Below are 12,723 nucleotides of genomic sequence, written 5' to 3'. Positions count from 1 at the left end.
TGCAGGGCGGAGGAGAAAGAAGGGGAGGAGGAGAAGAGGAGGAGAAGAGGAGGTTATAGAGACATGTCCGTTCATTTCCCACCCAGCGGAGCCTCATTTGGATTCGCAGCTGCAGCCCCGACTGACCCACTTTGCGCAAGTTATTGAGGGAGCGAATTCGCACGAAGATGCAGCGGTGACCCTGCGGGGAAACCAACAGTAAACCGCAAAAAAAGAGGAGGAGGAGGAGGTGGATAAAAGAAGAGCAGGAGGTGCTGAAGAGCCAGTGTGTGTGTCGGGGTGTGTGTGTGTGTGTGTGTGTGGAGACAGGAGGAGGTTATGACCGCGTCTCCTCCTCACCTGGACTTGGGGCTGCTGCTGCTGCTGCTGCTGCTGCTGCTGGCCTGCTGGACGACCCCCGGGATGGTCGGAGCAAGTGAGTCTCTGATCCAGATTATTATTATCCATTTCTACACCATCGATCTTCATGTAAATGTAGATTCATCTCAAAGTTCATTAGTAGGTAATTGCATATTTCTGCACCAAATGCGTTTTAATGGCTTTGGAAACAGAGATATGACCTTATAGAAACCAAATCAGCATCACTGCAATAGAAATATGAAACATGCATTAATCAGTTTGCCTATGCAGATAAATATATATATATATACAGTATATATATATATCTCCTGAGAGGGAACAGCTGATGAATAGTGCAGTGATTATGTAAACATGGAACAACATCAACAATAATAAGCGATGCTGCTGGACTCAGGTGTTTCCCAGTTCAGCTGTCACTCCAAGTTGCTCAAACGGGATTTTTCCTGCTTTAACCAAATCCTTAGAGGAATTAAAGTTATTGTACTTGTATGTAGCCTACAGTACAAGTGTAATACCTTTATGGTAGGCTATACGTATGAGAAGATGTCTATGTTCTTACTTTATTTTGGACGAATTCATCTTTATTTCCCAGTTTCCAGCAAATCTCTCTCCAGGGTTCCTACGCAAGTATGGAAAGTATGGAATTTAATTGGAAAATGGAAACTATTGTATGGAAATATATTTATCTTAATACTTATCTGGGTTTGGGTTAATTATTTTGTATGTGCTATTATACCTAGCTACAATCTCCAGGAAATGATTTGGTTACATAATGGCATACACATGAAAACAAATGATAAATTGCATACTTTTTTTAATATTATGCACATCTATTTATGCAAATATCACAAATAATTTGAATTTTTTTTACCGAGAAGTCTGGAAAAACTATATAATTTGGAAATTTCAAATGTGTAGGAACCCTGTCTTTCTCTGTTTATGTCTTTCTTCTTTCCCTCCAGTCAGTACAAACTCCCACCCCACTGTGCAGCATTTTGCATTCTTAGTGTACATCCAGAAGTTTCTAGTGATATGTCATGGGATTGGGAATGATGCAGAGTAGGAAAGTTGTTAAAAACACTTGTGATGTTAAAGGAAGTGATGTCACACAGCCACGGGGCGGGTTGGTCTCTCAGATGAAGCTTATTTTTCACCATCCAGAGCGTTAATTTAATGTTGCTTCTCCATTAACATATTGTTTAGTCTTGCCGTTGCACTATTTTACACCTTATATTTCACCTGGACTAACAGCTGCTGTAAAACTGCCAAGATTTTAATCTAATGTCCGTCAGGGGACCGGGGTCTGGAAGCAATCTGCAGCTCAGCTCTGCGGTCTGTTTAATTAGCTGTAGTGGGAACGCAGCGGCGTGTAAATCATCCCACCCGGCCGGCCGGCGGTCACGTTCCTGCTCTTTACCTCACATGAAGAGAAGAGGCCTCTGGCAAACACAAGCAGATCGATGTGCTTCTTCCCTGGCTTCAGACCAAAGAGAAAAGGCGGCTAATCTGCGTTTACGATGCTCCTCATTGATCCGCTCAGTCAAGTGTGTCCATGTGTGTGTGTGTGTGTATAATGTCCCCACACGGCCTTCACCTTTTTCCTCTCGTGGCATCCTGCTGCTCTTTGCCACCAATGAAGATTTTCATTCAGGAAAACTGGCCGAGAAGAAGCAGCATCCTCTCTGTCAATATTAGCATTAGTGAAAATGTGAAGTGTAGCTGAAATAACCACAGGGCAAACAAACACATTGATGCACAGATGTTCAGGCTGTGAGCAAGGCAGATTTCAGATGAATTTGATGCAACAGGTGCATTGACAATTTAACAAACTGACTTCCTTCAAGCAAGAAGTGAAACTCAGTGATTAGTGATTGATTATTGGCTATATCTGCTGGCACTTTAGTGAGGTGAGGGGTCATATTTATCAAGCTGAAAGCTGCACTAAGAAGTTAGTTATCAAGCAAAAGTTAGTTATCAAGGACTGAATCTTAAAGGGATAGTTCAACATTTTGGCAAATTGGCCCATTGCCATAATCCCTATAGTCATAGCAGTAGGCTCGTTACCTTTATTTGTCGGTGCAAGCTGTTTTTAGAACGGTGGAGCAGAGCCGCAAGCTGCTCAGAGCTACACTACGGAGGCTCATGGGATTTCTTGATTTCTCTCATCAAACTCATCAAATACACAATCCAACAACTCCAAAACGCTCTGCTGGACAAGTTGTGACCTGCACATTCACCACGTCACGAGTTGTTGGATTGTGTAAACCAAGAAATCCCATTAGCCTCTGTAGCGTAGCTCTAAGCAGCTCACGGCTCTGCTCCACCGTTCTAAAAACAGCTTGCACCGACAATTAAAGGTAATGAACCTACTGCTATGACTTTAGGAGTAGGTTCGTTACTACAAATTACTACAATTTGCCAAAATGTTGAACTATCCCTTTAAGTGTCAGTCTCAGAGCAGAGTTACGGCTGTAAACAGAATTTTAGGCATCACTTCCATGTCCATAGAAACAACCAATCACTGAATGGAATCCCTTATCTAAGAATATAGAAATATCTAAGAAACATCTCAGTGAATAGTTAAATGGCCAATGGGAGTGTCTATTCAACCGTCTTTTGACAATAATCTACAAAATAATTCAAAATATATACATAAGGAATGAATCAAAAGTAAATGTATCCTAATCTTTCCAATTCATTAATTGATGATGGCCTCAAAATCATCAATTTTCCCAGTGCCAAGGAATGGAAGCATTGTTCGAAGCTCTGCTGAGTAAGCTTATTGGTGAGATGACGTCCCTTATTAGGGGACAAGGATGATACCGCTCTGTCCAAACGATGTCGTTTGATCAACTGCTTGTCATCGAACAAAGCCAGAAAGTCCTTCCTGTCTCTCCTCGGTGCCAGCCCCGACTGGCAACTCCTAACCACTTAGGACACAAGTTGATAAATGGCTTTTATTCTTAAGTTTGAGAGTTGGACAAAGTTCCACAAATTCTCAGCACCCAAAACTAAAATGGGACTCTAAGACGCTTCACACTAAAAACAGTTGGGTTAAAAAATAACCCAATTTTAACCCAACTGCTGGTTCAAATAAGGACAAACCCCTTTTTTGGGTTAATTTTAACCCAACAGGCTGGGTTATCCTTTTTCTTCTTTGTCTCTTAACCCATTGGGTTAAAATAACCCAAAAAAGGGGTTTGTCCTTCTTCAAACCAGCAGCTGGGTTTTAATTGTTTTTTTGTTTTTTTTAACCCAACAGTTTGGTTGTTAAAAACTACAGAGAGTGCTCCAAACTTTTCTACCAAGTGACACCACTGTCACAGAAATGAATGGCAGTGGTGTCACTGGTTAACAAGTTTGGAGCGCTCCCTGCAGACCTAGATTGAAAAGTGGTTAAGTGGTCCTTCAAGTACAATTACTTATCATTAGTACCTCTTCAAAAGAGAAAGAAAACTTTCTCGATTGATTATCTTGTGTTTTAATATAAACCTATTAAAAGTAAACTCTGACTAAAAGTAAAAAAATATCCAATTACTTGAACAACCCAGGAATTGGGTTAAATTCATAGCCCTATAACCCTGAAAATGGGTTACACTCTGGAAAAATAACCCAAAAACTTAACCCAACACCAATAACTCAGAAATTGGGTTACAGAGATAACCCAACATTTTTTAGTGTGTTGACTCCATGTCCTTTACCAAAAGATACAGATGTTAAATATTTCAGTCTTTATGCTCCTGGGAGGAGGAATAACGTGCAGCGAGGCGGCCATCTCTGTCGGGAATCAACCTGGCAATCACCATGTCATGCATATGCCAGCATGTGACAATGTGACATGCACTCGAGCCGCTCCATCATCCCAGAGCTTTTAAACTGGACCACGTCAGACAGCGTTTGACGTGTGGCGTCGATGAGAAACATCTGCAAGGTCAGGGATGAAAGTTTGGTTTCAACTTTGAAGGATGATGAGTCAGGAAAAGGCAACGTGAGCACCGACTGTACAAGGCTTTTTAATTGTGGAGAGTTTAGCTTTTAATTGGACAGGTAATGAGGGAGAGGGGTTTGCAGTTTCATGCTTTGACTTTGTGAGCAACACATCTGGCGTGTGACACCGGACCTTGAATCCAGACGCTCAAGGAGACAAAGTCTTGTTCAGACGGCAGCAGGATGTGCTGTTGGACTCTTGTGTTGTGTTGTGTTGTGTTGCCTCCCTCCCCTGGAACGAGATGAGAAGCTGTTCATCCTCAGCCTGCAAAAAAATTCGACAGGGGAGTTTTGGGAAAGCAGCTCAAAGAAGAAAGCTGAACATTCGCAGCGTGTCGGGATCATAAAAATGCAGCAGGCCGCGGCCGCAGGAGGTCTTTACTGAAAAGGAGCGGGGCAAAGTGCTTCTTTATTCATGCAGGGAGGCTTCTCTCTGCCCTGCCGGCGTCATATCGCTGCTCCCTGCTCATGCTTGATTGTCCTTATTTATTCTCTTTGTTCACACACATTTTCTCCGGCAACCTTAAAGGGATAGTAGCATTTTTTTTTAAAGTGGGGTTGTATGATCTACAAATAGCCCCTAAGTACTTTAATTGCAGTAGAAGACTCTCTGCACTCCTCCCGTTAGCAACGCCAGCCCATAATAGCCCTGCCCAGAGATTTACAACATACATTGTTGTGAATGGACCCAAAGAAACGGCCTATTTTCACGGCCTAAAAGAGGTTTTACCTGAAAAAAAAATACACAGTTCCATTGTTCGCTATAATATAATTTTTTCCAGCCCTTCAAAGTGCAGGAAAAACACAGTTTTTATTTTCCGCTGAGTTTCCGTGGTTACCTACGGTCACGCTGCCACTCAAAAAAATGGCGATACAACATGGCCGCCTCGGTTCGGTGCGTCGCCCACTTATGTATTTGTAACAACTTGTAACAACTCATTCTAAGGTACCAGAAAGCTTTCATTTGTATGAGGGTGTGATTCCACTTCAGTGAAATACGTATTTGATTTTTGCTAATAAAAAGCCAAATAAGTTACATACTGGGGCTTTAAAAAACAGCAAAAAACAAACATTTTGCTACTGTTGTGTTTACTTCCACCTAAGTGATGCAAAGTAACGTACGCCAAACTGGTGTGACTGCAGTCTGAAAGACCCTGCACTGCAAAAACTCAAAATCTTCCCAAGAATATTTGTCTTATTTCTTGTCAAAATGTCTCATTTCTGATCAAGACTAATCTCTTTCCACTTAAAATAAGACCCATCACCTAAAAATGAACTTGTTTTCAGATAATTTTCATTTGTTTCAAACTAATTTTCAATTGAAATAAGTAGAAAAATCTGCCAGTGAAAGCAAGTTTTTTGTGCTTGTAATAAGAAAGAAAAACTTGCTCCACTATCAGATTATTTCAAGTGAAAATCTGCTTGAAAGAAGTAAAAAGTGTCTAAAAACAAGCTACTTTTTATGTGATGAGTCTTATTTTTTAGTAAAATGAGATGAGTTTTGACTAGAAATGACATTTTGACTAGAAATAAGACAAATATTCTTGGTAAGATATTGAGTTTTTGCAGTGTGAGAGGTGTCAAACAACTGCAGTGAGATTTAAAACAAGACACAAACAATCACAGAGGGCTAGAAAACCAACTGCATCCCTCCCTGTGGGTGTTTGGGTCCTCGGGGGTCCTGGTCCTGGGGGGTCCTAGGTCCTCGGGGGGCCCATTGTCTCCTAATCCGTCCACGATTGCGCTCTATCTTCATCAGCATGCACCGGCCGTCGCTGTATCTGGAGCACACACACACACACACACACACACACTCCTGCAGAGAGAGACACCCATCCATCACAGAGGGGTTGGGGGCCATTAGCCAGATTAGGCTGTCTGAGTCTATCAGCAAACTGTTACTCTGCTGTGATTTACGGCCCCCCGGCCCCCCTCCCCGAGCCGTACGTCACTGCTACTGTACTCCAACAGCAGTAAACACCGGCTTGTTTTTGTTTTCGTGGTCGGCTGCTGTCGTCATGGTGTTGCTGCAAAAACTCAAAATCTTTCCAAGAATATTTGTCTTTCCAAGAATATTTGTCTTATTTCTTGTCAAAATGTCTCATTTCTAGTCAAAACTAATCTCTTTCCCTTAAAATAAGACTCATCACCTAAAAATTAACTTATTTTTAGATAATTTTCACTTGTTTCAAACAAATTTTCACTTGAAATAAGTAGAAAAATCTGCCAGTGAAAGCAGGTTGTTTGTGTTTGTAATAAGAAAGAAAAACTTGATCCACTGTCAGATTTTTCTACTTATTTCAAGTGAAAATCTGCTTGAAAGAAGTAAAAAGTGTCTAAAAACAAGCTGCTTTTTATGTGATGAGTCTTATTTTAAAGGTACCATCCCGGGCGGCTGGATTTACTGGACTAACGATTTCTTTTTCGAATCGCACACCCGCCCCTCCGTCCAATCAGGAATCACAAAAACCACGCCCCCATTGCTCGGTGTTCATTGCAGCCGGAGACTGTTGTATGTATTGCACCACAAGCAGGGCATCAGAGCGGCTACAGCAGGCTGCCACTGTCATGTTATTCTATGGGACAGACAGCACTGAGCTTGCTTTTGAACGGTAAAATATTAAAAAATAAATTGTACAAAGGTACATTTACAACTGTTACTGAATTATTGTACAAATGTCAGTTCTCAAACAAAAGGCAAGATCTTTTTGCTTCAAGGTTTTATTTGTCAAGATTAGCCTGCCCTACAGTAAAAATACCTACATAAAATAAAAAGAGGAGTAAAGCAATATATTAAGTGGGAATATATAGGCTATATTTAAGCATCAAAGATGTTCGATCAAACCCACATAGTTTTAAACAACGTTCAAAACACACACAGCCAGAACAACTAAGCACAAAGCCCGCTAGCTTAATGCTAACGTATAATGCAAAACCTCATAGACGGGCTAACAGAAATTAGCCCGCGGCAACCGACAGTAAAGCTGCATAAAAAATAGCAGCATACATAAAATAAAAGAGGAGTATTAAGCGGTAATATACATATTTAAGCTTCAAAGATGTTCAATCAAACCCACATAGTTTTAAACAACGTTCAAAACACACACAGCCAGTATCACAACTAAGCATAAAGCCCGCTAGCTTAATGCTAACGTATAATGCAAAACCTCATAGACGGGCTAACAGAAATTAGCCCGCGGCAACCGACAGTAAGGCTGCATAAAAAATAGCAGCATACATAAAATAAAAGAGGAGTATTAAGCGGTAATATATATATTTAAGCATCAAAGATGTACATAGTTTTAAACAACGTTCAAAACACACACAGCCAGTATTACAACTAAGCATAAAGCCCGCTAGCTTAATGCTAACATAATGCAAAACCTCATAGACGGGCTAACAGAAATTAGCATTGTGGCAACCGACAGCCAATAAAGCTGCTAAAAGCTGTTTTAATTCTGGCTTTAGCACTGTTAACACGTCACAGTTTAATCCAGAGTCTGTGGTCAGTTTATAACCTTTGTTAGGAAATTTGCTCCGTTGTTTGGGAGAAGTGCAGAGTCTGTGTGAGCCCCCAGTACAGGGACCATGGCAGCTGTCACAGCAGCAGCAGCAGCAGCAGCAGCAGCCACTCCACTGAGCTGATCTGCCGGGCGACCTCAGCAATCCCGAGGGAGAAAACGAGCCAAGTAACTTCTGACGGTCTTTCATACTTTCAATAAAAGTGTTAGGTTTTTGGGTGGTGGTTGATTAGGAGGTGCAGTTGGAGGTTGGATATCCGGCTGGTCCTTTAGCTGTGCCATGACGAATTCCTAGCTTTCTAGCTGCTGGCTGGCTGGCTGTGATGTACTGTGAAAAAGTGTAGCTACAATCAAAGTGCTTGCATACTAGCAGAACAGCGTGCACGTTGACTGACAGACGGGCCATCCAACCAAAGTTGAAATGAGACTAATTTGATTGGTCGGCCAAATTTTAGTCCCTACTCCTTACACAGATGACCAAATTTCGTCATTGATATGTCAAACCACTAATAGCATCAATTACTGTCTAATACTTAACCGATATACTCAGATTTTTATATTTTTGCCACAAAATGAGCCGCCCGGGATGGTACCTTTAAGTAGAATGAGATTTGTTTTGACGAGAAATGAGACATTTTGACTGGAAATGAGACAAATATTCCTGGTAAGATTTTGAGTTTTTGCAGTGTAGGAGCTCAGAGAAACAGACAACAGCGTGTACGTTTGGCTTGTCCGCCTCGTTGTACAATCACTGAAAAGAGCATTGTGGGTAAAGATTAGAAACCGCTGCATAGCTACTGTATGAGTGGGTTTGAGGGAAAACATGAAGAAAATCCTGAAAAGCGAGCTCATCCTGGCTGCTGCGCTCTTCCTTCCTCTTTCAAGTCTATATTTTTACCTTTGTGCTAAAAGTCTGATAAAGATTTTTTTTTTTATTCCTTCCTTACACCCTTCAACAACCTGCCACCTGCTCCGAGAGCGGCTTCGTTTTCCACAGACCGGCCGACAGCTCCGAACGAGATGAATCACAGCTTCAGAAATACGTCAAGAAACAGAAATATTCTTCAAAATGTTTTGTTTATGATGGTAAAAAAAAACTCTGCGGTTCAGTTAACCCTCCTGTTGTCCTTCCTTCTCTCCACAATCCTTCCTTCCTTCCTTCCTTCCTTCCTTCCTTCCTTCCTTCCTTCCTTCCTTCCTTCCTTCCTTCCTTCCTTCCTTCCTTCCTTCCTTCCTTCCTTCCTTCTCTCCACAATCCTTCCTTCCTTCCTTCCTTCCTTCCTTCCTTCCTTCCTTCTCTCCACAATCCTTTTTCCTTCCTTCCTTCCTTCTCTCCACAATCAATCCTTCCTTCCTTCCTTCCTTCCTTCCTTCCTTCCTTCCTTCTCTCCACAATCCTTTTTCCCTTCCTTCCTTCCTTCCTTCCTTCCTTCCTTCCTTCCTTCCTTCCTTCCTTCCTTCCTTCCTTCCTTCCTTCCTTCTCTCCACAATCCTTTTTCCCTTCCTTCCTTCCTTCCTTCCTTCCTTCCTTCCTTCCTTCCTTCCTTCCTTCCTTCCTTCCTTCCTTCCTTCCTTCCTTCCTTCTCTCCACAATCCTTTTTCCCTTCCTTCCTTCCTTCCTTCCTTCCTTCCTTCTCTCCACAATCCTTTTTCCCTTCCTTCCTTCCTTCCTTCCTTCCTTCCTTCCTTCTCTCCACAATCCTTTTTCCCTTCCTTCCTTCCTTCCTTCTCTCCACAATCCTTCCTTCCTTCCTTCCTTCCTTCCTTCCTTCCTTCCTTCCTTCCTTCCTTCCTTCCTTCCTTCCTTCCTTCCTTCCTTCTCTCCATAATCCTTTTTCCCTTCCTTCCATCCTTAATTCTTCCTTCCTTTTTGATCCAATTGACCCAATCTGTTCCCTCCCTCCATCTATCTTTCCTTCCCTTTCCCTTTCCGTCTTTCCACAATCCCTTTCCCTTCCTCCCTTCCTTCCTTCCTTTCCTTTCGTCCTTACTTCTTCCTTCCTCTTTGACCCAATTTGTTCCCTCCCTCATCTGTCTTTCCTTAGTTTTTCTGTTCCTTCTTTCTCTTCGTCCATCCTTCCTTCCTTCCTTCCTTCCCTTTGTCCTTCCTTCCGTGACCCAGGAGGACAACATGAGGGTTAATCAGACTTGTTTTTTGTGTTTTCACGTTTTCTTCAGTCGTGCTTTCGTCAGAGCATCTGAAGATGTTTGAAGATGAGAGGTTGATTGGGTTTCACTCCAGTCCAAAACTTTTTGTTGAAATCGTCCTTTTGACACACCTGAGTTCTTCTCCTCCACCTGCTCTTTGTTCTTTAAAGGGATAGTTCAACATTTTGGCAAATTGGCCCATTGCCATAATCCCTATAGTCGTAGCAGTAGGTTTGTTACCTTTAATTGTCGGTGCAAGCTATTTTTAGAACGGCGGAGCAGAGCCGTGAGCTGCTCAGAGCTACGCTACGGAGGCTAATGGGATTTCTTTCTTGGTTTCCCTCATCAAACTCATCAAATACACAATCCAACAACTCCAAAAACACTCTGGTGGACAAGTTGTGAGCTGCACATTCACCACGCTATGAGATAATAACACAACGTTAACGAAACTGAGCCGTTTTCGAGATAAATACAGAGACTGCTTGCTGAAAAACTGCCCCTGAAGGCAACGCGCATCAGCTGTTTTGCATGAATTTCCCTCTAAAACAACTCTGTGTGGTAACGTTGTGTTATTATCTCATAGCGTGGTGAATGTGCAGCTCACAACTTGTCCACCAGAGCGTTTTGGAGTTGTTGGATTGTGTATTTGATGAGGGAAACCAAGAAATCCCATTAGCCTCCATATAGCGTAGCTCTGAGCAGCTCACGGCTCTGCTCCGCCGTTCTATAAATACCTTGCACCGACAATTAAAGGTAACGATTATGGCAATGGGCCAATTTGCCAAAATGTTGAACTATCCCTTTAATAAACACATTCGGTGTTTACTCTCCGTCTCCTCCTGCACATAATCGCTCTGCTGCTCCGGCTGTCACCTGCTAGTTAGGAGACCTTTCCTGTTGCTTAGCGATGGAGAGAAACTGGAAGCATTTTTGGAGATGAAATGAATTTAATGGACACCACATCGACCATCCACACTTATTATTAGGCTGAAATAAACCCAGATACTTAATGTTTATGGGCTGAAGTTAGTTTATCATAAATAAAAACCCAGATTTAGTTTATTTTGAATTATTATATGTCGCCATAAAAATCTAAATTGTCACATATTAAACCATGAAGGACAAACAAGGACATAGAAGCTGTGTCTGTGCTGCTACATCCACCTGAACTGCTACTGTATATTTCATCATTTAATCAATATGTTCCCTTCCTCCGACTCCCTGTTTTCCCTCCACCCTTCTCTCCCCTCTTCTTCCTTACCACTCCCTCCATCATTGATCCGATCTTTCCTTTCCTCCCCCCCCCCTCCCTCTCGGTCCGTCCATCCGTCTCACTTTGCCCTTCGTCCGTCTTTTCTCTCGAAAACCGAAAAGATTGAAAATTCACTCGCCATCTCTCCACATCTGCCAGAGATAATTGCCCCCCACCACCACCACCACCTCTCATTCGTTCCCTTCCCTCCTCCTGACTCGTTCATCCCTCGCTCTGTCACATTCCTGTCACCCCCCCCCCCCCCCCTATCTTCCTGACTCGATCCTCTCTTCTTCCCTCCCTGTAATTGCAGAAGTCTCTTCACTGTGTGTGCCCTGGCAGATTAAAGCGGTTTGGATTTAGCAGCCATAACGTTACGGGAGTTCGGTGGAGAAGGAGGGGAGGGGAGAGGGGGGTGGGGGGGGGCCTTGTTGGCTGTCATTGGAGGAGAAGTGAAGTGAACATGGTCCTGAGTGTGTTAGTCTCAGTGGAGTGTGTTGGTGGAGGTGGAGGACGGGCTTTATGTGCATGTTTTTTATCACACGTACATATGTTGGGTTTTCTGAACATCCTCCCAGAGTTGCACACTAAAAAATGTTGGGTTATCTCTGTAACCCAATTTCTGAGTTATTGGTGTTGGGTTAAATTTTTGGGTTATTTTTCCAGAGTGTAACACATTTTCAGGGTTATAGGCTATGAATTTAACCCAATTCCTGGGTTGTTCATGTAATTGGGTTATTTTTCAGTGAGTAACCCATTTGTTGGGTTAAGGGGTTGGGTAATTCTGTGATTTAACCGACCGGTTCATTTGAAAAATGCTGTCCGCGCACTACAACATTGGGTTATTTTTAACCCAACTATTGGGTCGAGCAAGTGCTTTATACACGACCCAATAGTTGGGTTAAAAATAACCCAATGTTGTAGTTAGCATAACCCAACTATTGGGTTGAACATTGGGTTAAAATAACCCCAAAAAGCGGTTCGTCCTTATTTGAACCAGCAGTTGGGTTAAAATTGGGTTATTTTTTAACCCAACTGTTTTTAGTGTGTGGAAGGGGGGGGGTCTCCTTTAAATCCTCCTGTGGCATCATGGACAAAAGTCTGAGGACACTGAATGTAGATGCAGTATAGAGAACATCCTCCCAGTTTTTCCAGACCGGTGCCAACATGGATTTAAACAGAAACCAAAGCTCATTCACTTGTGTTAGTCGTGTTAGCCAAGTCCAGTTTAAAGGGATAGTTCAACATTTTGGCAAATTCACCTAGCGCCATAATCCCTGTAGTCATAGCAGTAGGTTCATTACCTTTAACCCTCCTGTTATCCTTCTGGGTCAAATTGACCCAATCTGTTCCCTTCCTCCATCCTTCCTTCTTTCCTTCCTTTCCCCCTTCCTTCTTTCCACAATCCTTTTTCCCTTCCTTCTTTTCCTCCTTCCTTCCCTTCGTCCTTAC

At 42.5% G+C, this 12,723-nt stretch overlaps 1 protein-coding gene across 1 annotated transcript in view; it reads left to right on the top strand.

The window, feature by feature from the left end:
- The first annotated feature begins 307 nt into the window (after positions 1–307).
- Positions 308–12,723, top strand: part of LOC146990961 (fibronectin type III domain-containing protein 4-like) — a 34,965-nt gene continuing 22,549 nt past the window's right edge. The window contains exon 1 of the mRNA XM_085803535.1: positions 308–415. Within this exon, the coding sequence (XP_085659661.1) occupies positions 319–415 (97 nt within the window). The 5' untranslated portion in view covers positions 308–318. The remainder of the gene's footprint in view (positions 416–12,723) is intronic.

Source organism: Trachurus japonicus, chromosome 2 (genome assembly GCF_045865225.1).
Source record: "Trachurus japonicus isolate A0001 chromosome 2, Traja_1.0".
Taxonomy (NCBI): Eukaryota; Metazoa; Chordata; class Actinopteri; order Carangiformes; family Carangidae; genus Trachurus; species Trachurus japonicus.
This window is presented reverse-complemented; position numbering and strand designations above follow the sequence as displayed.